The following is a 23,565-nucleotide window of genomic DNA, read 5'->3' on the forward strand; positions in this document are numbered from 1 at the left end:
AATCTGCTAAGGCTGCACTAAAATGTAACTGGCACAAGACTCGGGGAAATTTGAAAGTCTCATTAAAGTCTAAATGGCGTAGAGACCTCTCAACTTTGCGCCAATGCTAAAACTTTTTAGCCAACTTACTTTTACACAACAGTTATTAACATATTAGCAATAGAATGGACATTTCTTTAAAGTCTGCCCAAGATTTCTTTATATTGTCAGTGCATTTGACAAGCTTTTTACACTTTTTAATGCTTGAGCCACAGTGATTATTATTACATTAATCGTGAGCTGCTTTGATAATCTACTATTATTATTATTTCTATTATTAGTAGTAGTAGCAGTCGTAGTAGTAATAGTAATAGTAGTAGCAGTAGCAGTAGTGGTATTACCTTTATTTAATCTTGGAATATATTGAGCCAAAAAGTTCAAAAATGAATTTCTCCCTGAGGTTAAATGGTTTATCTGTAGCTCTATCATTTGGAATATAGCAAAAAAAAACAAAACAAAACACAAGATAGTGATGATTAAATCAATTCACTGGTATGAATAATTGTTCAAAGGGAAAAAACAATCTGGTTTCTTTATTCGTCTATGACATTAAAATGAATGCATTTGGTTTGTGGGCCAAGTAAAACACATAGAACATCAAATGACTAAACAACTAGAAGATTAATTGAGAAAATTATCAATATTATGAGCTCAATATAACTTCAATCAGCATACTTGACCAATCCACAATGGACATAAAACTACTCGCATCCTATTTAACCCTTTCATGGATAGTGGTCACTACAGTGGACAGCTATTCTCCAGCTGTTCTCTTGTATATTTATGGATTTTATTGTTTTAGTTCCATCTCAGCCAACACAGTGGATCATCCCATACACTGACATTCAGTAACTTTGCTGTTCTTGATAAACCTGATCTGCAGTAACATGTTTGAGTGTAAATCAATTGCTTGTGGTTATTATTAGACTGTAATTAACTGGGTTTTTTTTAAACAGTTTACTATTTTTTTGGCATATTATCTCCATAAAGTGAGTAATAACTAGCATTAGAGTATGTTAAAATGACAAAACATCAGATTAGCAGCATTAAAAAAAAAATCATAGTTTTCACACAGTATGTCAGTAAATATGTTTCGTTGTCGGGTCCGGCATCGAAATGTAATTCAACAAAACTCATAATAAAGACAGTAGAATATCAAGGGGAGCCTCATTGAAGTTTCCCTTGGCAAAGCAAATTTGTTCAGCACAAAAAGGCAGCCAGGCTACTATTCTGTTGTTAGGATGCTGGACAAGTCAGGTTAAAAAAAAAAAAAATCCATAGTTTTCACACGGTATGTCAGTAAATACATGTTTCTTTGATTCAAAAATTAAACGCATGGTGTCCGGCTGAGTGGACATTTTTGCAACTCCATGAAAAATAGGCTCATAAAAAAAAAAAAAAAAATTCAATGGCATTGTTTTTTTCATACCTAAAGAGGAATTAAAACACTCAGGAAAAAATCTTGATTAAGGTTCTCATAACTCATGCATGAAAGGGTGAATATTGTAAACATGCTTATCTGTATTCAGTTTACAGAGATTTCACATAATATAAAGAATAAATATAGCATCTCCCATTCAAGTACTAGCATTAGTTGTATTTATCTTGAGACTTCCATAACATTTGAACACTAATTTACACTTACACTACCACAACTGTTCTTCTAACCCTGAGACATATGTTGCACTGATGCAAATTTAAGGAACAAATTAGGTCAGTTTGGAGGTAGAATTTAACAGCTGTGACCAATTCAACCTGCTCTAGTGTAATAACCTCAAGGCTTCTTAAAATAAAAAACCAGACAGGCAGCTAAAAATGGATTGAACAGGAAACCACAAGTTATCTGTTTGTGACACCTCCTACAAGTAGTATAGTGCAACAATATGTAGCACATCAGCAGTGTTATGACTTGAAATATAGTAGTTTTGTTGCATGGTAAAATGTGTATATACATATCTAGTGATAGTTTTTTCTGTGAATGGGAAACCATGGTAACCACAGCTTAATCTCAGGTCACTTTGATGCCATATGCACACACCTCTGTGCACAAAGCGCATGCGCTACAAACATGTTATCTCCAAGAGAAATGTGATTTAAGAAAAGAATAGCCTCAAGGAAAACACTTTTGCTATAATCCTACATGCATTTATTATGTGTGACGAGGTAAGAGTGCTTATCTTCCATATAGACTGGGGCTCAAGCTGGTAGAGCTAAAAGTAGATTAAAAAAAAAGGCCAAAGGATATCCTCATTGCAGATAGGTGTAAAGGTAACACTGTGGGGCTTCTCCATTGACAAACCCAGGTCACTCAATCCACACCAGACACCCGCTTATTTATCTACTAATGGCTCTTAAATATTGTGGTTCACTGTGTTGTAAGAAGGGTCTGATGAGTATGTGTACATATCTATTGTGCTTGACACAATGAAGCCTTCCACTGCACTGTCTCTGCTGCAACACAGTGGGCGGACACACTCAATTACAGGCTTCACAAGCTGTCTAAGCCACACACATTTTGCGGAAAAGACAGAGAGAGGGGGAAACAGAACACTACAGCATCAATCATGAGTAAAACAACACAGAGTAAGAGTGAGTGAAAGTCACTAGGAAAAACAGTGCAAACCTGTGCTTTCATGAGGACTTTTCTCAGATAAGACATCATTACAGTGAAATCATATGACTGCTGCTTGACCACACATTGCAATATATGAGGTATGCTAAGAGCACCACAGGTAAAAGATGACAATAAGAGGTAAGTCAAAACCACAGAGCAGCATTGCAACTATGAAACCTCAAAAAAAGAACATCAAATCTGAAATCTGATACTGCTATATAAAAGGTGAGGTTTCTAAATGCAGTACAGTTCAGAACACATTTGATTCCTCACACGTCATCTCAAAGTGGCCTTGAAGCCGATTACAGCCACACAACAAGAGTCATTATGAGAACCATCGCAATCCCTGATGAATGGATTTCTTTGTGACAAAAATGGCATCTATTTCACTTCTGTATTTTTGCACTTGAGTTTCTTGCAGTGCCCAGAACAGTCTGTCCTCAGTATACTGTCTATGCCAATGCAAGGACCAACTATCCACCGCTTCCTGATGAGTCACACATGCTCTAACCTCAGAGGTAACATACAGGAACTAAAAAAAGAAGGATTTCTTTTTTCAGTGTCACCCAAGGTGTGCAAAGGCTGCCTGCTTTAAACTGAATTTCATCTGAGGCTCTAGCACATCCTGTGCCCATCTTGGTGATGATATCATCTCGCTATCTTTCTGAATTTATCATCCCACAGAACCCCTCTTCTCACAACCCAGAGGACAATTATCTCTCTGCTTTTATGAGTTTATCTTTAACAAGCTCCTCTTGTGTCTTGTTATTTTTTTGTATTTTCCCAGCAGTTTACGGCGTTAGACAGTTTCTATTGCTGTTAATCGGATGATTGATTGTTAGGTAGTGCACCCCGTGAGGGCTTTGGTGTCATTCTTGGTTGCCTGGTGACGGCGATCCAGAGCTATCGATCAGGTAGATTAGGGGGTGGAATAGGGCACAGCAGGGATTAAGGGAAGTAGACAGGTGCCTGGTCAATCCTGGTCACACAGAATCTGCAGTGCGCTTCTGGTTTAGTGAAATGAAAAGGTCACATCCTCTGGTAAGATGTGGACAGCCACTTTCTCACAACGGTCCTTCCTCATTTTTGCTTTTCAGTGATGAACAACCCGAAAATGGCTTTGGAACACTTCCTACACAAATTGCTTAGTTTTACTTTTAAAATCAGTACAACCAGTGTTATAAATCACTAAAAGCAGACAGGATTATTTATCCAAAATCCACAATTTAATGATTTTTCTGAAAAAATAATGTTAATAAATGGTCTGGTTATGCTCCGCATGATCATTTAACAGCACAAAACGACTCATTTTAATTAACTTTTCATCTAAATGTCTGTCTCTAATTGTTGTTTATAACCTGTCAGGAGCAAATATTTATTTTTGTTCCAGTCAATTAGATAATTTAGCGTTTTTCCCTAAAACAAGGATACTCCAACAAAGCCTACACATTTTTTTTTTTTAGCAAACTAGCTTAATGAATAAAGCTCCCATGCCTTTTCATGTCTTAGCACTGATCGATGACGAGACACGGATAAACACACAGATAATGACATCCATTCTGCTATTGACATTCTCGTAATGTGCTCATTCCCATGCTAGTAAATACCCCAAGCTAATTCGCTGTCTGCATCCTGTGATTTAGTTTTATACCCTTTTATACCCAATGGCATTTGTGTGAAACAGGCTTGATTGACGTTTTCATGGATAGCGGTCATGAGCCATGAAAGATTCATCCTGATAAGCAATCAGATAGAGTTAAACACACACTTCTTTCCTTTTCTGCCTCTGAGAATCTGACGTTTGTGGGGACACTAATGGAAAGGCTGTTGTTGTGCAGCTCCCACTCTGGGATTATTTTGAATAGATGCATGTCTCAGACACACACACACACATATATATGCTAATGGCTTTAGGGCTGCCTCAACAGTCTGTGTTTCGGGGTTGTGGGCAAAGTTTTGCAGGTCTAATAAGATGGTGAATAAACTAAACACAATGCCAGAGACAGTGTGGGCACATGGATGCCAGTCACTCTCATTTATGTGGTCATGTGTGAAAATGTGTTTTCGGGGTGGTATTTTTCAGACGTTAGAGAAAAATTTCAACTAAAAATCCCAAGGAATTGTGTATCTTGAACTAACACTTGAAGACACGATTCAGAATTTACCTCTTTGAATCTTAATCCTGGCATATCAAAAGACCATCACAAGAGACTGGGTGAAATGTGACCCTCGAATACTAAAACATTTGCTGGACATTGAAGAGGAAATACACCCTATTTCACCTGAAGAATAAGGGGCCTCTGAACAAACATGGGAGGGACAAAATAATCAAATACACCGTCTCCCATAAAGTTGGAATAATTCTGTTTTCAGACACATTCCTCTCTTTAGTCCTATTTATACACCTTTGACCAGATGCAATAATTACAGTCCCAGTTACACTTTATCAAGAATAAATCATATTGTCATAGTCATTTCATCAGAAGAGGTAGAAATATTATATTCCAACTTTATGGGTAACAGTGTATAAACGAGTGTAAATATTGCAGCATTCCCCTCCCCGTTTTTTTCCTTTATTTTGTTCAGATGTATGTTTCTTTTTTGTTTGTATGTTTGTGTAAATTTTTACGTTCTTAATATTTACTTGAACATTTTTTTTAAAGTATTAAAAATAAGATTTTGAATATAGTAAAATCACTGAATGGACAGATAGGTTTTAGCTCTAGATTTTCAGGAAAATGCATTTTAACATCTAACAAATGTGTGGTAATTGTTTATGTAATAGTAACATTTTGTAATCGCTGGAATTTTATCTTACCGTCCTCCCCCTCTTGAGAGGAGTGAAATATGGCTTGAATTACAACAATGCAAACTCACACATTAGACACACATCCCACCCTTATCTGTTTCCCAACACAAACTGGTTCGCTTCAGGAAGTTGTAGCAAGGGTGTTGCATGATGGGACAGATATAGTTCTCCAGAGGGGCCTACGGAGAGACTGGTGGCAGGCTCTATTTACAGACTGCAGGGTACTGAGAGCAGGAAGGGAAACATTTCCTTTTCCCTGGACACGCAGAATGCCACATCAGTGGGGGGGCACCGGCTGCAAACTGAGATTAGTAGCTACAGTTGCTCCTTTGGGAGGGAGGGATCAGGGATAGACGGCATGGGAGAAGAAGAGATAAAGAAAAAGCCTGAGAGGCAGGAAGACAATGTACTCTACCTCACTTTAGCCCAGTCAAATATGGAGAGATATTGTTTTGTGAAGGAGGCAGAAAATAATACTGAATATAACTCTACAAGAGCAAACTACACCAAAAACAAAGAAACACAGCACTATTAATACTGTGTAAATAAAGTATGCAGGCGGCAAAACAGAGCAAAGTGAGGTGGAAAATATGTTGATTTCACAATCTCTTGCAGGGATGTAACAGCTGTTTGAGAGTAATGTTTCATTCTGACCTCCAAAACTAAAGAAGTCACACATCCTGTTCCACATCTGGCACACTCTTCACATCTCAACTTTCAGACTTCAAACAAAAAGCCTTTAACGTATGAGGCAGAGTGGGCACTGCTGTAGGGCCCATGTGCTGTTTTAATATCTACCTCCTGCTCCCAAAACACAACAATGTGTCATTGTGTCAGACTGTTTTTGCTGCTTTGTTTTGAGGCTTCCTGCTCAAACTTCTGTCCTTTTACCAGATGTGAAAGTTTGCTTCATAACAAATACCGGAAGGGCGTGTTGGTATGTGAAATGTGGTAAGCGTATGAGCATGTCCACACTTTTTTCTGAAGCTTGTTAGTCACACTGTGTAGGTTTTCAGTTCTTGAAGTAATACTCTGCACTATTTTTTTCTTATCTTTAGATTTTTTTTCCCCTTCACTCTGACAGTTTCTCCTTGAGACACACATTGTTGCGCATTGTCACTGCTCACTGTGTATAAAAGGTGAAGCCACATGGCAAACGGTATTGCGTAAAAGAGTAAATGTGACACTTTACCATTTTGCAACAACATATTAGGGTTCATCTCTGGGTGAACAGTAACACCGAAACCATCCAACCAACTGTCTGTTGATTTCTGGGCAGGTCTACATGTCAGTTTGCAAATCCCAAAGCAGGTTTGCATTGCTCAGAGCACCATGGAGAAAGGAGAGGGTTGCTCAGCTGCAAGAAAACATCCACCCAAAAGCAAAGGGAAATTCTCAAATTTATATACACTTAGGTACGGTTCATAGAGCATAAGTAGTGTATATCTGGAGCCTAATTTGTTCTTTGCACAGTGTTTATCCACTTCACTTCCTCCTGCCTGCCTGAATTCTGCGCAGTGAAGTATATGGTGGTTTTATACGACAGTAATATTGAAGTAGGTTTCACGCTTTGTGTGAATGCTGGGGGTTTCACAGTCACCCAAACAGCCTGTTCATTACCCTACAGGCTTTTAAGACTGTTAGCTCGGGCTAGTTCCTGTTTATGTATTCCTCCTCTAAAACGGCTTGCATCCCTGAGCAGCCCACAAACCCCAGAATTTCCTGTATTCATAGTAAAGCATTTAACCGTGAGAGATTACAGAGTGCAGGCAGATTGAGAATGAAAACAAAGCAATAAAAATGAGTGCATTTTTTAGACAGCAATTGAAACACGCTCAACACCTGTAGCACAATATGCAGCTACACAACCACAACCTTAACTCATTATAAACATGCAATCACCATCACTTCGAGTTCACCGCCTTCAGTAATCACTAGCTGTGACATAGCAGCCATGTCTGTGCAGTGATTTTCGATCCACCCTCCCACCAGGCCCATCCACGGGTGTTTCACCATGACTGATTTAATTCCAGCAACTGCATGATTTATGGTACCTGAAGACCAACGCTTTCCCATCCCAGTTACCGTCGCCTCTTATGTCTCCCTCTCCTTTGCTGCTGGCTCCGTCCTCTGTGTTCTAACCATGCCTTTAAAGGTGACGAGAGCAGAGTGCAATGACAGACTGAGATTTTACAGAGTCTGTGCCCTTTTTCATGAGAGGGAGTTGAAGAGGTGATGCAGAAAAAAAAGATACCAGGGGACAGAGAAATATAAATAAGGTGGAGCAATGTCTCGGAGTTATGGAGATTGCATTTTTGCAAACAGCTATTGAAAGGTCACATGTGATATTACGACAAATACCACCATGGTTAAACAAATAGTTTACGTTACCCAACATGTAAGATTAGTAGTGCAGGTCAACTATAATAGGAAGTTAGTATTGCGTTGTTTGTTGACATTAGCCAACTGCACCAGTAATAAAACAATGGTTTCTAATTCAGTATAGAGGTTTTGGTTTGGATTTTCAACAAAAATCCTTATGCTTGCTCTAAAGTTATTCAGTGCCTTTCCTCTGTTCTTCTACTGCTGCAACAGTGTGTAACCCTTGTCTAGTGAAAATCACGAAAAATTCCTAAATTACAACACCAAAATTATTCCTTTGGACACCTTTCCTGCTGCAACCTGTTATTTCTTGAAATATATTAAGTGTGAATGTGTTTATCCAGTCAGATATGGAATATAGTTTCAGAAAAGAAAGAGTATTTTGAATCAAGGTTAGTCCTCATTTCATGGAGCCAGAAAAGAATTATTAAAATAATAAATTGGCCAAACCACTGAACAAAATTGAAAATTACATTTTTGGCCATATCTCCAAGATCTACTAGACACTGTTGGCTTAGAAATGTAGTCAGTTAATGATGACAGACAACTCATTCCCTGCACAATACAACACCCCAGCACCAATTTAATGTAAGCTCATGAACAATGCTACATCTTCCTGAGTGTAAAGCAGTGGGTAAGGAAACCACATTGTTAATTGTGATTTTAAACCTTGTTTTTTTTTTTAAGGACAAACTGCAGAACACTGCAGTATGCCTGTAAGCAATACGTCTGGCATCCTGTTCTTCTTTGGGGTAAAAGATTGGGCAATATTTTTCTCTCATGGTATAATATCACAGTAACTCTAACTATGATGAAGTAGTAATTGCTCTGTAAATTGATATGTGGATATATTTCTACCATGTTTGTTTTCTTCTCATGCAAATTTTCTGCCAGCCTCTATGACATGTGGAAAAAAATTGTAAATATTGCTATTAAGAGTGTGATCTGCAACGTAATATAATCAGACCATAATATGAAGTGGCAGATCACCACACAATACATCAGGCAGCAGTAGTTGTGCAGACTGGGTGTTGTGCTGTGCCATTGTGCATATATAGGTGCTTTCTAAGCAATGAAAGGACAGTAAACATAATAACCCCTAATATAATATAATATAAGAAGCATAATATACATGTGACAGTATTGGAATATAGTCACAACTGTCCATGAGTCAAAACAAAGGAGTAAACAGGAAAAGAAAATCTAATGCAATAGCACAGGGAATTAATGATAATAGATAGACAGAGAACAGAGGCAGAAAGTGCATCGGACTGTGCACTCCAGTGATGTGGGCCCTCACTGAGGTACACGATGCCCAGCTGAGCTGCTGCTCTTGTCAGCTCTCCTGTAATTATTTTCTCTTTGCTTGATTTCCCTCCTCTGTATATTGATTGCTTCCCTCTTCTTCATGTCCCTCTGCACAGCTTTAGTTTGTTCCTTCCCCTCCTTCTCCTCCTCCTGCAGATTTGTTGCTGTTGGAACCGTGGAATAAAGCTGCAGCCTTTCACAATGAAGCCAATTATGGCTGGCTTCCCGATAAGTACAACACTAGTTTGGGCTAAGGGTGAAGGACGCTGTTAGAAATGATGCTAAATATCAAGGAAAGCCGCTCCAGAGACCTGAAATAATTGCACTGCAGTAACAGGGGAGAGAAAGGAGGTAGATAGATGCAGAAGCTTTCAAATCTCTTCTTGGTTTTAGTACAATTCTAAAGTTTCCTTAAAACCTTAAATTAGTCTTCTGACAGGCCTGCATCTTTTAAGTCAAGCACCACTTCACCTGTTAGCCTCATAGGATCATAGAGACCATTGGCTGCTTTGAGGTTAATATCCAAATGAGTCAGTGTCTTATAACATGGATTAATTGTTTTATGAATGGGAACTGTGTGGTGTCTGACTGATGCTTCCTTTGCATGATCTTCTCTGGATCGAGAGCTGATGTGGATGAATAATTCCACACAAAGCGAGCTTACATGCTATTCAAAATAGGATGAGTTAAACAGTAACATGCGGCACTAGGCAAATCAGCCACACTGAAAAACATCAGAGAGACTTTTCTCTCTTTTACTAAGACATGGTGGGCTGTTCAAGTACATCTGCTAAGGCTTTCAAATATCCAGGAAGGCAGCCAGTCACAGCTTACAAGTCAAATCCCACTGCTCTGTCACCAAAACAAGTGCACATAAGCCTGGGGTGAAGTCAGCAAAGATGCCGCAGTGCAAGTAATCACAGCCACAGTCAAACAGATAAAACCACGCAAGAGAACAGGTAAAGACAAGGCTGATAGAATGATAAACAAAGTGAAAAAAACAGGCTTGACCTCCCACTGGTGTAACTCAATAGTCAAGGCTGCATCATAATTATCTCTAATGTGGCCAAAGCAGTCATGGAACATTCATACCAGCATACACGTGGGCACTGAGTATTAGCTGTCATGATTCTTGCGTCAGTGAAAGTACAATTTAATCGAAGCATCACAAGCTATCGGTGAAGACAGATGTTTCACGGTTGACTGCTCTCTAATGAAGCTTGATCTTTGGCATCTTTTTGTTTCTGTCCCCTTTGCAGAGTCATAACTTTGTGTGTCAACAGCCTTTTGTTTACCATCCTTCTTACAACAGTCAAAGCAGGATCAAAACAAAATAACCAGATACTCCCTGAATCTAATTTTAGGAGCAGCTATAGTTCATTCCTCCTCTCCTGGGTTTTGTGATGCTCCATGAAAATCAGTCTGCATCTCTATTAATTCTGCTGAAAATGACTGCAATGTTGAAGGTATTTAGTGGTGCTGCAGCTCCACAAAACACCTCAACACCTATTAATACCAATAAAGATAATGGATTCTTGTATTTAAACCTCAATAACCACCATCTCTTTTGGTTGTTATGTGTTGTGTAGATAAACTCACTTGGGAAACCTAACCAAACAAGGAGCTGCTGCTTCCACCAGTGTTTTCTTGATATGGCATTAACAGTGATTAACTACAGTTGAGGATATACTGAACAGCTGTCAGATGCAACACTGGTCCTCTACAGGTCTGAACAGCCGTGTGTACTTTTTTTTTTCGTGCAAACTAACCAGCACAGTGACTCTGTAATGAGTCAACAGTAAAACCCTCAGTCTCACATCATTGTGGTTGATGGTGCAAGCAGACATGTTCAGGCGTGATCTTACTGCACTGTTACACTACTGTTGCAAGAGGATCTACACAGATGAATATGAGCAGTTGAAGAACATTGCTAAAGAACGTATTTTGCTCTTGCAGTTTTCAAAAAAAAAAAAAAAAAAGCATAAATACATCCTCTAAGTGTCTGAACTGATGCGTAAAAACAGTCAAATGAGCTCAAGTAGCGTCTGTTTTGCACTAATATATAAGTTACGACGGATTTCTTACCTTTAAAAACTGATAGATCCCATGCTCTAGGAGAAGATGCAACACCGGTAACAGTTTTTGGAGTGAGCGCTCAGTCGGAAAGCCTTACATCACCAGCACCAACGGACGCTTTGGCTACGGAGTGGAAGCACCGGGTCCTGCGGAAAGATGCGCCAATGAGAGAAAGCCACAAGAATTCATCAGTGGAGACAGACTCGGGTGTCTCCTAAGTTAATGTTGTCGATCTTCTGAAGGAACTATAGAGGTATTTTCACGGCGGATTAAGCTCAAAACGCGCAACCTAACCAATCCTAACCGTGCGCACTCGGAAGCAAGTTCTGGGTGCAATGCGTCCTGATGGAGCAGAAGACGCACGGCTCAGGGATGTGGTCACAGCTGGACCTGGTGCCAGCCTTCTGCTCCTGTTCCAGCTGTGAGGCTCACAATCACACCGCAGAGCCATAGTTCCGCCTATTGGTAGCATCACAGCAACACCACAACCGCTCTATTCATGTTTGCATGAGCAGACACGCACCATTCCACAACCACTATTAATTATAATCATGTGTGACATAAATCTGATACTTTCATCTAGTTTCCAACTGTGGACCACAAACACATAACTTCATCTGCTGTGAAGCGTCATTTAGACATATAACCATTGCATGTAATAGAAGCTGTGCCACTGTGTGTTAAGTTCAGAAACCCAGCACACATGATACACATATTCAAAATGTTTTCATTGATTAATAGACTAGTTTTCTTATTAGGTAATCTGCATATATTATATAAAAAGACCTACAGAGATAATATTCTGAAATGGTAGTGATAAAGTTTCAGTAGCCTATAAATAAGTCAAATACACTAAGGTCTGACTGTGTTATATCCCTGCATTTTGATACACTAGCTACATGGAGGATACCTGTTGCTATGACCGCCCTGTGCCATCTGCAGAGCATATGCTGCATTCAAGTGATATAGGAAAAGTGACGATTAAAAAATCTGCGTATTTTCTTTTAGATTTTATGACTTCATAGATAGATAGATAGATAGATAGATAGATAGATAGATAGATAGATAGATAGATAGATAGATAGATAGAAACAAAAAAGCAGGACATGTCAAGAAAGTACATAGAACATAGTCATAGAGTTTATTTTTTTAACATGTATATTACTGCTAAGAAATGGACGGTTTATTTTGTGCCATCTGTAGAGCATATGCTGCATTCAAGTGATATAGGAAAAGTGACGATTAAAAAATCTGCGTATTTTCTTTTAGATTTTATGACTTAATTATAATAAAATAAAAATAAATTTAAATAATAATAATAATAATAATAATAATAATAATAATAATAATAATAATAATAATGATAATAATAATTTGAAACAAAAAGCAGGTCATGTCAAGAAAGTACATAGAACATAGTCATAGAATTTGTTACATGTATATTACTGCTAAGAAATGGACAGTTTCTTTTGATTTGTGTATTATAGTTTTGAAATGGATAGAATTTATTTTTGTTTTGATATGTGTATTATTAGTGCAATGAAAGGGACAGAGTTTATTTTAGGCAGACAGGCAGACAGCCATCCTTCAGGAGTATGGGTCTGCTCGAGGTTTCTGCCCGTTAAAGGGAAGTTTTTCCTTGCCACTGTCACCAATCACAAGTGTTTGCTCCTGAAGGATTCTGTTGGGTCTCTGTAAACTTAATTTGATTCTGATTTGAATTGATAAAGCACTTTGTGACTCTGTCTGTGAAAAGTGCTCTATAAATAAAATTTACTTACTTACTTACTTATTTTGATGTGAAATGGTGTTGCAAAATGGAGTCTATTCTTGATATGAATAGCATTTTGGTGTTTTGTGCATGGTCAGAATTTAGTTTGATATGTGTAGGATGTTTGAGTTACTTATGGGATCTGACACAGGAATTAGGGTATGTGGAAGGATGGGGTAAAGGGGCGGGAGATTAGAAGTTAAACTTCATCACACTCCTTTTCGAATGGTTTCCTTATATATATATATATATATATATATATATATATATATATATAAATCTTTTTGTTGTTTGGTTTGAATGTTATATTCAAAACAAACAAATTAAATACGCATTTTTTTACCACATCAAAGTTCCAACATGAACACATACAAACGAACATAAAAGTAAACAAAAACGGTTAAATAATTAAAACAAAGGGATCACATCCTGCATTTTTAAGTCTAAAATTATATAGGGTCGTAATGAAAATATAATAACCTCATATTTTGTTATACAAATAATTTGTCCAGGGCTGTTTATGCTAAAAGTTGGTTGGTTCAATCTGTTTAGTGTAGGCTTACTAAATAAAAATACTCAATGAATAACATAATTGGCCAAAAAATATTCATCAAATTATTAAATCTTGATTGAATCATGTTCTTAGGTTGTTACATAATAACCTACTACCAGACCGTGAAGTAGTAATAGTTAAAGTAGCTTTTTTTCTTTCTTTCTTTTTTTTTTTTTTGAGGGGGGGAGTAAATATATAGGCGTTACCCTATCATGATCTAGTTTTTCAGACACTACCTCATCTGTTTTGCATTCATTTGTACAGGCTATTCAATAACAACTATCCACCGTCATATACTGCAAGGGTTTATCATATTTCCGACAGCACTTGAAGTCACCATCTTATAGCCCTGCCCAACCAGGAAGAAACACAGAGCAGGACAAACTGACGGAAAAATGAAGTGAATGCTTTTATTTCTCTGGGATTTTAACAGAATCACCTGTCATTGAAGGTATACATTAACGTCATTGTTTCCAGAATTCCACTTTAATTTCCCATTGATTCACGTTATACATTTCAATTTCTAAGTAAACAAAAGTTGCTGTGTGCTCTTATGTTGATTATGGTACTTTAGACTTTGGTTTGTTAGTATATTAAATATTGTGTATTGCTTTGTATGTTTTAAGCTGACAATGTGTTTCTGTGATAATTGTATGATCATAAATACATCTTAAAACTTAAAAGTATCATTTTTAAAACAAACAAACAAAAAAAAGTAAGTAAATTTAAATCAACTCCTAAATACATAGTGTTAGAATGGTACAGTGTAGTACAGTATAGTGTTTTTTCTCCTTTTTTTTTTTTTTTTTTTAAAATAATGGTTGGTTTGAGATTGTGTTTCCAACAAGTTAATTCACTATGTTGAAAGTGAAACAAGCAGACTATAATATATGTTGTAATCCTTCGCTCACATTAGTCTTGTCACTTTGGAAATCCCTGTCTTAATTCACCCCAAAACAGGAAACAGGAGTGAAGAGTGTGAAAGAAAAGAGTGAAAATCTCTTCATCACTTCATCAGCAGCAACAACATCAGCATCTGTTCACCAGAATGGACAGCCAGGTGGTGGGACGTTTACTGGATGACTGCCTGAATGCACTGGCTAAGCAGCCTGACCAGCCCACTGAAACCCAGAGACTGAGCTTCTACAGCTGCAGAGGTCAGACACAAGATGGTGCTATGTGGGAAGTTTTCACATGGAAGTGAGACGAGGATCTGAAATTAGTAATGTACAATATAGTCTACCACATACAGTCATGAAAAAAATTATTACACCATCAAACGTCATGAAAAACAAGGGTTATGCAATCAAGTACTAACTCCTGTGTGTATCATGTGACTGAAACAGACAGAAAAGAAAACATAGAATGCCTAAAAGCACTGTTTTTGGCGGTACAATGCCATAGCTATTGATGTAAGAACTGAAGTGATTTTGGTTATTATTAAGAAAACATGGAAAATGGCTAGATATCAGCTCTGAAATTAAACTCTTATGAGATATTTTTGTTGTTATCATTATATTTGTCCAAATAAATGTACTTTTAGTTGTACCAGGCATTAAAATGAACAAGAAATTGAAGAAAACAAGGGTGGACCAATAATTTTTTCCATGACTGTAGGTTCTTTTAGGCAGGTAGTCATAAGAACTGAAACTGTCTAAAAGCATAAAAATGTGCATTGCATCAGTATGGGACCTTAATGAGTATTTGAGTTGAAGTGTTCTTATGCTGTTAAACCTCTGAAGTCATTTTATGGCCACTTCCAAATAAATTTTCAGCTACGTTTCCTTTCATTGTCCCCATTTATTATAATATTAACCTCTGCATTTTGCGTTTTTCAGTGAAAATCAGGTATTTTCCTGTGCTTAATTTACTGATCATGCAGATGCTAATCAAAGCTCAGAGCAAATTCAAAGGTTATTACATCAAAACAGAGATAACTGTAGAATAAGTGACTTTTTCACCAAAATATATCATTGACTGAACATAAAACAAGCATCTACAACCACTGTCATATCACACTACCACGGTTTAATTGTTGAATCAATGTTGCAGAAGATGACAGTGTTTACATGCTCAGTGCTGAGCCTCTGAACATCCAAAAAAGGCATATCTGATGCTGCTGAAAAGCTGAGAAACTGCATTGCACCTGAATTATTTAAATGTAATGATAGGATTAGTGGCTCAAAAGTTATTAAACATTTTAGATTAGTACATGCTTTTGGTCGCCAGCGGCTGTTTGGGTCTTTGAGGGTGACAAATGCTACCCTCATTTGTTGTTTTTCCATTCTTTACAAAACCAAAGCTAAAATTTAAGTGAAAATACTTAAATCCTCATTAAAGAATAGAGACATTCATATTTAATCTGCCTTTCATGGAATAATCTATAGTTACACCTGATTATAACATAATGTGGCATCAAGTAATGTTAACCCATAAAGACCCAAACAGCCACTGTTAACCAAAACTATCTAGTGGTGTGAAATGTTTCAAACCTGTTGATCCACTAATCCTATTAATCCATGTAAATAATTGGTGTAAAACGCAGTTTGTCATCAGTTCATGGTCATCAGATATGACCCATTTGGACGTTGAGAGGCTCCGCAGTGAACATGGAAACACTGTCATCTTCTACAACATTGATTTACCAGTAAAACCCAAGGAATCTGACAAATGACAGGGGATGGAGAAGCTTGTTTTATGTTGAGTTATGGATATATTTGGTGATAGTCACTTTTTCTTCAGTTTTCTCTATTTCTGATATAATAACCCTTAACTTTAATCTGAGCTTTTATGAACATCTACATGATCAGTAAATTAAATATAGGAAAATACCTGATTTTCACTTTAAGAAAAAAACTAATAAAAAAACACACAAAATACAGAAGATAATATAGAAAAAGGAGATGTAACACATAAGGAAGGGTAAAAAGAGAGAAAAATTCATTTGGGAACTGCCCCAAAAGTAACACTGGGTGTTTATAGGTTAATCAGTCAATTGCAAATAAGGCTTGTAAAAAAAAAATAAAAAAATTAAAGAATACTTTAAAACTTTTTCTTAAAAGCATGCATTAGGTTTGTTAAATTGTAAATTTGGTATTTATTTTGGTTTCATATTGTTGTTATTGCCAAACTAGGGCTATCACTGAGAGTTTTACCTATTTAAAGCAAGTTAAAATATTTGGTATAAGATTTTATATGTACTCCACATTTACATTTGTGCCAAATGTCAGAAAAAGATGTCTTTGTACAAGTATTTGAATGTTTATTTTATTATTGTTATCCTTTTAAATGTAGCTACTGTATGTCAAATGGACACAAAAACAAGTGTGTCCATAATCACTTCTGCAAAAAGTTTTCCTTTTGTTCAAGTTCTGTATTCTCTGTCCTTTATCCCCTGTATTGTATCTGTTAAATTCTACTTCCTCTTATTTTATGCAGAGGGACTATGTGCAGAACTGGCCTCTCTTCTGCAAGAGGCAATAGAAATGAAGTGGCCTTTTGTGCCAGAGAAGTGGCAGTACAAGCAGGCAGTTGGTGCCAATGACAAAACCAACCTGAGTGACCTTATAAGACAGCACCTTCCTCAGTTACTGGTAATAATCACTGCAAAGTAATGTTGATCATTACCCATCAGAGCATAGTGTATACTATAATTGACACCATCTTTTTACTGTGTGTCGTGTTTCCAGGCCTTTCTAAAAGCTACCATTGTGGCTCAGGAGGCGCGCTCAGCTCTGTCAGTTGCTTTCTTAATGGACCGTTTCCTTTACTGGACAGATGAGTCCACCCGACTGCTGAAGATCACCAAGCTGCTTCACGCACACCACCGTGACATTCCTGTAGCCCCTCAGCTGGTCATTCGACAGGCCAGGGTCTATCTGAACTCTGGTATAGTGTAGACATATGGGTCTGCTGGGCTTGGATCTTGAGTTTTTTTTACTAAAACCCTATTATCCCACCACCACCTCAAACATCACCCTAATCACTGTCTTGAGAATGTAATAAATGTTATGACTAACTTATTATTATTATATTATTACAGGCAAGCTGGAGAAGGCCGAATACATACTCAGTAATCTCATTAACAACAGTGGAGATATAGGTAGGTTCCAGTGAATTCCCTTTACTGGCTTCACTGAATAATTTTGTACATAAATAGTAGAGTCTCTTTTATTACACAGGTTGCTGGGTGTATCAGTCTGACAGTGACAGGGCTCTGGTGCAGGCTGTTAGTGTTCAAGTGCGAGGAATGATTTTACAAAAGCTGGGTGAGAAAATGTTTTTGAATGAGATCAAGAAAAACTGTCAATTTCAGTCTGTTGCCGATACATACTTTGTTCGACATGTGTGACTCTTGTGTCAGGCCTGTGGCTGGAGGCTGCTGAGCTGATCTGGGCTTCTTTGGTGGGTTACTACGCACTTCCTCAACCTGATAAAAAGGTAGGATTTCTGTTATTGTGCATGAATGTGATCAGTCTATAAGCATATATACTTTAAATATTATTCTAAGCCTTTTCTTTACATGTTGTTAAATTTTAAAGGGTATTGGAACCTCTCTTGGCTTATTAGCGAACATACTGGTGTCTATGAATGATGACGATTTCCATGCTTTTAAAACTAATCCAGATATTGATTTGGTGAGTATAACTGGAATAATATTTGTTACTAGAAAGCAGGTCATGATTGTTGTGTTTTTATGTTTTGACTGTTTTCATTTATTTATTTATTTTTTGGACAGTCTTTACTTGGGGATGGCAGTCATCGTCTCCTTTCAGCGGCTCAAGCAGCTAAGATGGCAGTAGTATACAGCCAGTACACTTCCCTTTATGTGCTGACCAATGTGGTACGTTGATTTATTTACTTGGCTGTGATGCAGTGCTTCTACTTGATATCCAAGAAAAAAAAAAATCACAGTGTCAAACTTAAGTGAAGTAGTGAATGAGATGCCACAAATATCTAATAGAGGTGAGAATGGTGCTCCTTCATACTTCTATCTGACCAACTCGTCTTCTTCCCCAGGTGACTCAGGGCACCTGCTTGGTATCGTACAGCTTCTCAGTGAAGTGTCCCACTTCTCAAAGGCAGTCCTTCCTCCTTCAGGCTAAAGAGGCCTTTGAGATTGGCCTCCTCACCAAAGCGGAAGGTGAACTTGTCACCAGCAAACAGGAGCTTCACACCTTCCTCAAAGCTGCCTATTCCCTCACCGTCGTTCACAAATGGCTCCGCACTCGTAAGGCCATGGAGCAGGCAAAAGAAGCCTGCCAGATAGCTCTTGGACTCTTTTATGATTACTGCCATGCAGAGAATCAAGATAAAGACAGCATGTGTACTCAAATCATGAACCTCATTGGTCAGGTGAAGCTTCTCTTAGGAGTAGAGCCTTTTCTGAATTCAGACACTGGGTCTTTTATCCCTGACAGCTACAGAAGCATCCAAGACACACCAGTTACTTTCACTCTGGAGGGTTTCACCAAAGTAATGCAAAGATTCCAAAAGTATCATGAGTCCTTGTGTGAGACCACTTCCAAACGCTGTAAGGGGGCTGAAGAGGAGACCGATGGAAGGAGGCTTTGTATAACATCACTTGGAACAACCATGGGTTATCAAGACACAGACTGTGATACTAAACCTTGTGAAGGGCCAAAAAACACATCCAGTGAAGAGATGCCTCAGAAGACAGGTTCTCAATCATCTTGTGCTCATTCATGTCAAAAGTCTGACCTGGGGAGCACTGATGAGCTTGGATCTTCATGGCAGAAAGTCTCCTTAAGCGGTTCAAGGTCTCCTCAGCCTAGCAGCAGTGGCTACACAGGCAGTGGTGATGCTGCTGTTGAACATGTTAGCACCCACAGCCTTCTGACCACTGAGGATGACAATGAAAGGTCAGACAGTGAGCTACACTGTGCAGATAAAAACAAGAAGCGAGACTTGCTTGTTTGTAATCCTGGTGTGAGTTCCTCTACTGTCCCAAGATCTGCAACACCTGTTACTTCCCCTTCCAATGCAAGCAGTGATTCAGAAAAATTTGAACTGATAGAAGCTGCAATAGAAACACTCGGGAGTGAGGAGGATTGTATCGCTGATGTTGGTGCTGTGGCTTTCAACCAGACAAAAGCAGAAGGAGCAGTACAGTCCTTATCCCAGCTTACTCTGAGAACATCCTCCAGCTCCCTTGGTGACAGTTTTAGTTCCCAGTCATCATGGGAGAAAATCTCAGCTGACCAAATCTCCCCGACAGTTAGAAAGCCACAGACTGTTAGTCTACCAAAAGCAGGAAGCAGCGAGTCATCAGAGTCCAGTGGGAGCTTCTTCCTTATGGACACACTTGACTCTGAATATGCTGATTCAGCTCAGGATCCCATGTACAATAACCACACAACTGCATGTGAACAAAATGCTGCAACCAAGCCTCAACATCTGGACCAGAATGTGGACAGTGAAAAACACGCTGTAACTGAAAACCATGCTATCAAGAACACGTACATACTCCCACAGCCAAACCCAGAACAATGTGCTTCTACTGACAGATCCTCAGAGAGTTCATTTGAGATGGTGATGGAAAATCATAGTGAACCCTCACGCAATGAAGGCACTCAGACTAAAGATGCAAGGAACCCTCAGTGCTACAGCTGCCTTATGCATAGCTTTGTGGATAGTAGAGCTCTAGAGAAACAGTATTTTCTTGAAGAGCAGGACTACCATGCCCTCTTGGCTGGGGTTTGTCATGAGTGTTTGCTGAAGAGGTTGAACAGTGACAAGACACAGTTTAAAGTCAAAACACACAGAACTGCCCACAGTAAGATTTTGTCATTTTAGCCTGTTGTAAATAATTCAATAAAAATCCTCAAGTTTTATGTTGTGGTTCAAGAAATGTTGATTGACACTGTCTGTAAATGTCTGAATGCCGTGCTTACTAGATGCCCTTCATCTGAAGTTCTCCAAGGCCACAGGACTATGGACAGCCAGGGAGACCTGTGTGTATATCGGAGAGCCAATGAATAAGGAAGGCACTCAGAGAACGGCAATATGGGTACAGTTTTTACATCAGGAGGAGAGATTAAGCTGGTAAGCAAGTGTAAATTGTAGGCCTATTCTCCAAATGCTAATCTGTGCTCCCTTAATTATTGTATTTTTGTCTTTAGCTATGTCGGGAAAGACTACAAGAACCCAAAGGAGATCCAGTTCCACCTGAAAGATGTAGAGAGACAGATGACGGCCCAGTACTATGTGACTGAATTCAACAAGAGTCTGTATGACAAAGAGGTCATGGCTCAGATCTTCTTCATTCCATCAGAAGCACTATTGGTGAGAGCAGAATAGTCAGAGCAAAGTTAATTAAAAACACGCCAAAAGTTGAACTGATAAAAGTTTTGTTAATTTGGGAAGAGTAGATACAGCAGATGTTTCATTAAAATTATATTTTAAGAATTCACAAAGCTTTGCCTCAGGCGTATTTAGAATAGTTTTTGTTAACATATCCACATACACTCTACACGATGGTGAGAGGAAGTTATCCTCTTGGTTATGAGTCTACATGGCAGTATAAGAACTTTTAAGAGTAACTGAAGGAAGGAAAAGCTTAACAGCAAGTATTTTTAATCCTCTTTGCTCTTCCTTAATGGAATCAGATTAAAAAAAAAGTCATTAATTACTGAGCAATTTTAGCCCACATACTAAAGGCCACACTTAGCACTAACCATTTGAAAAAACATTGTGTAATCTTTGAGCTACAACAAAAGGGCACACCCTCTGTTTTACACTCCAGCTGGACTCAGTACACTATGTAAAATAATTGTGTCAAGGACATATAGGCTTGAAATGACTGTGCATTTTCTCCATTTTTAAAAGATCCTGCAGGGAAATAAGATAGTGGGCTGTGTGACAGTGGAGCCCTACATGCTGGGAGACTTTGTCAAACTGACCAACAACACTATAAAGAAAGACATGAGGTTTCAGGCTACGAAATATGGCCTGGCCTTTGGACATTTCACCTATCTGTTCTCTGACTGCCAGGAAGTTGTTGTAGACCTCCAAGGTGCGTGCTGATCACTGAAATCAATCTCTAACAACTTTACGTCTTTACATCATGTGGAAAAAGTAGTGGTACTGCTATCGATGTGTGTTTGTTTTAGCTGTTAAAGTATTTACTCCTTTTTTTTAATAGGCTGGGTCACAGCTAATGGCAAAGGACTGACCTACTTGACTGATCCTCAGATTCATTCTATCAAGACCCCCAAGGGCCCCTCTAACTTTGCTGATAGAGGCCTGAGGGACTTTTTGAAACAGCAACATGGACCAGAGTGTAATGACATTTGTGATCATCTCGGACTACCTCCACTGGCCAGAGAGCCTCAAGTTATTCCTTGGATGTTTTAAGTTAACAATAAATGTACAATTATGTTCAGTCTATTAAGGTGATACTTTTTATTTCAAAGCCTTTAAATGAGTTTAATGCACTGACGAATCCAGAAACAGAAAAATACGCTACAACTAATGACCAATGGATGATCACTGCTGTAAATGTCTATTGCTGCTGCTTAATAATTAAACTTGCTTATGGTGTTTATTATAGAGCAGTTTATAGGTTGGTGTTTTTTTCTTCACACAGTGAACACTCATGGTTCAAGGAAGGTTGAGGGACCATAAAGAGTGGAGGAAAAAACACATTATTTTCTTAAAGCTCGTAGAAATTAACATTTTTGTTAAAAAGTGAAAGTAAATACATAACATACACAATATATTGTTAATAAAATGATATGACTGCAAAATGTTTTGTTGTTAGTTACTGTTCCTGCATGAGATGATCGGATTGCTGTCTGACTGGCTGAGCAGCATATGAAGCACCTGAGACAGTGAATAAAGTAGAACATGTAGAATTTTCCCTCCATCAGGACAATGTAGATCTGATGAGCTATGGCCTATTCTGTTTTCACCCCTTTATTGTCTCCTTTACTTTGTTACAATCAAGTAACATGGGAAAAAGGAGCACATCCAAATGTAAGTCAAAGCATGAATATAATCACTCTTATCAAATGTAGTCTATTTGTGAGTGACGTGATATAAATGAACAAAATACAGAAATGTACAAAAGCTGCACATTGAAATTTGGACACAAAATCCACTGTTGCCCATAAAGTTGGAATAAAATATTTTTACCTCTGCTGATGAAATGATTGTGACACTGATTTTATTACTGATGGATACAGTGTAACTGGGACTCAGTATATAATCATTGTACCCAGTCAAAGGTGATACTGATTTGTATAAATAAGAATAAAAAGACTGTCTGAAAACAAAATTATTTCACCTTTATGGACCGCAAACCCAGCTTTAGTAACATATTTAGTGTAAAAACTTTGTGTCTCTGTTCTAAATAAGATTTATGTTTTGATATTTAATATTTTAGTCTCAAACTTTGTTTTCAGTCCCATTTCACTGTCAGTGTCTGTAAATCCATATTTAACACACTTGGGGTTATATTCATGTTGCATCTTGCCTATAGCACCTTTCAATCAAGTATTTGCTTAATTTAGTTGACAACCTGCTAGTTTTTTTCACTCATCACAGCCTACTTGAAACAAGTTTGTAACTGAACTTTGCCTCACTACAAACTAGTTGAGAAAGCTGGGCTTACATGACAAAAAGGCTCCCAGTCAGGTGACAAAAAATAGTGATGTCACTGATCATGCTTTTTGTTGAACATGCGACCTCAATGTCATGTAACCTGTTACATTAGTGATTTATGTCAACACATTAGCCTATAGAACTGGCAAAACAACGAAAGCATAGCTACAGAAATGACAAATGGTATGCAAATCTTAAATGTTCATTTCTTTTTCATTGTATTTTTTTAGATTTATAGCACACGAAAACATTTTAATCAATAAAATACCTGCGAACCACAGTAACTGACAAGTAGCAATAATACTATAATATTCTGAAAACAGTGTGACTTAAAGGTTATGTTTTTCAAAGACTTATAATTAAAATATAATAAAATATTGTATAATGGA

At 37.9% G+C, this 23,565-nt stretch overlaps 2 protein-coding genes across 4 annotated transcripts in view; one reads left to right on the top strand and one right to left on the bottom strand.

Annotated features, from left to right (window-relative positions):
* LOC115438680 (RAS guanyl-releasing protein 2-like) overlaps positions 1-11,633 on the bottom strand; it is a 39,637-nt gene extending 28,004 nt beyond the window's left edge. For all 3 annotated transcript variants that reach the window (XM_030162453.1, XM_030162451.1, XM_030162452.1), the window contains exon 1: positions 11,238-11,633. The gene's annotated coding sequence lies outside the window, so the exon portion shown is untranslated. The remainder of the gene's footprint in view (positions 1-11,237) is intronic.
* Positions 11,634-13,942: 2,309 nt separating this feature from the next.
* Positions 13,943-22,685, top strand: LOC115438678 (alpha-protein kinase 1-like). Its single transcript, XM_030162447.1, has 14 exons — positions 13,943-14,003; positions 14,513-14,709; positions 16,991-17,145; positions 17,242-17,440; positions 17,595-17,654; positions 17,734-17,820; positions 17,916-17,992; positions 18,094-18,189; positions 18,291-18,395; positions 18,572-20,348; positions 20,470-20,617; positions 20,695-20,857; positions 21,401-21,587; positions 21,717-22,685. The coding sequence occupies exons 2-14, from the start codon at positions 14,601-14,603 to the stop codon at positions 21,926-21,928; spliced, it is 3,375 nt and encodes a 1,124-aa protein (XP_030018307.1). The 5' UTR covers positions 13,943-14,003; positions 14,513-14,600; the 3' UTR covers positions 21,929-22,685.
* Positions 22,686-23,565: the final 880 nt, after the last annotated feature.

The sequence above is a fragment of the Sphaeramia orbicularis genome, chromosome 18 (genome assembly GCF_902148855.1).
Source record: "Sphaeramia orbicularis chromosome 18, fSphaOr1.1, whole genome shotgun sequence".
In the NCBI taxonomy this organism is placed as follows: Eukaryota; Metazoa; Chordata; class Actinopteri; order Kurtiformes; family Apogonidae; genus Sphaeramia; species Sphaeramia orbicularis.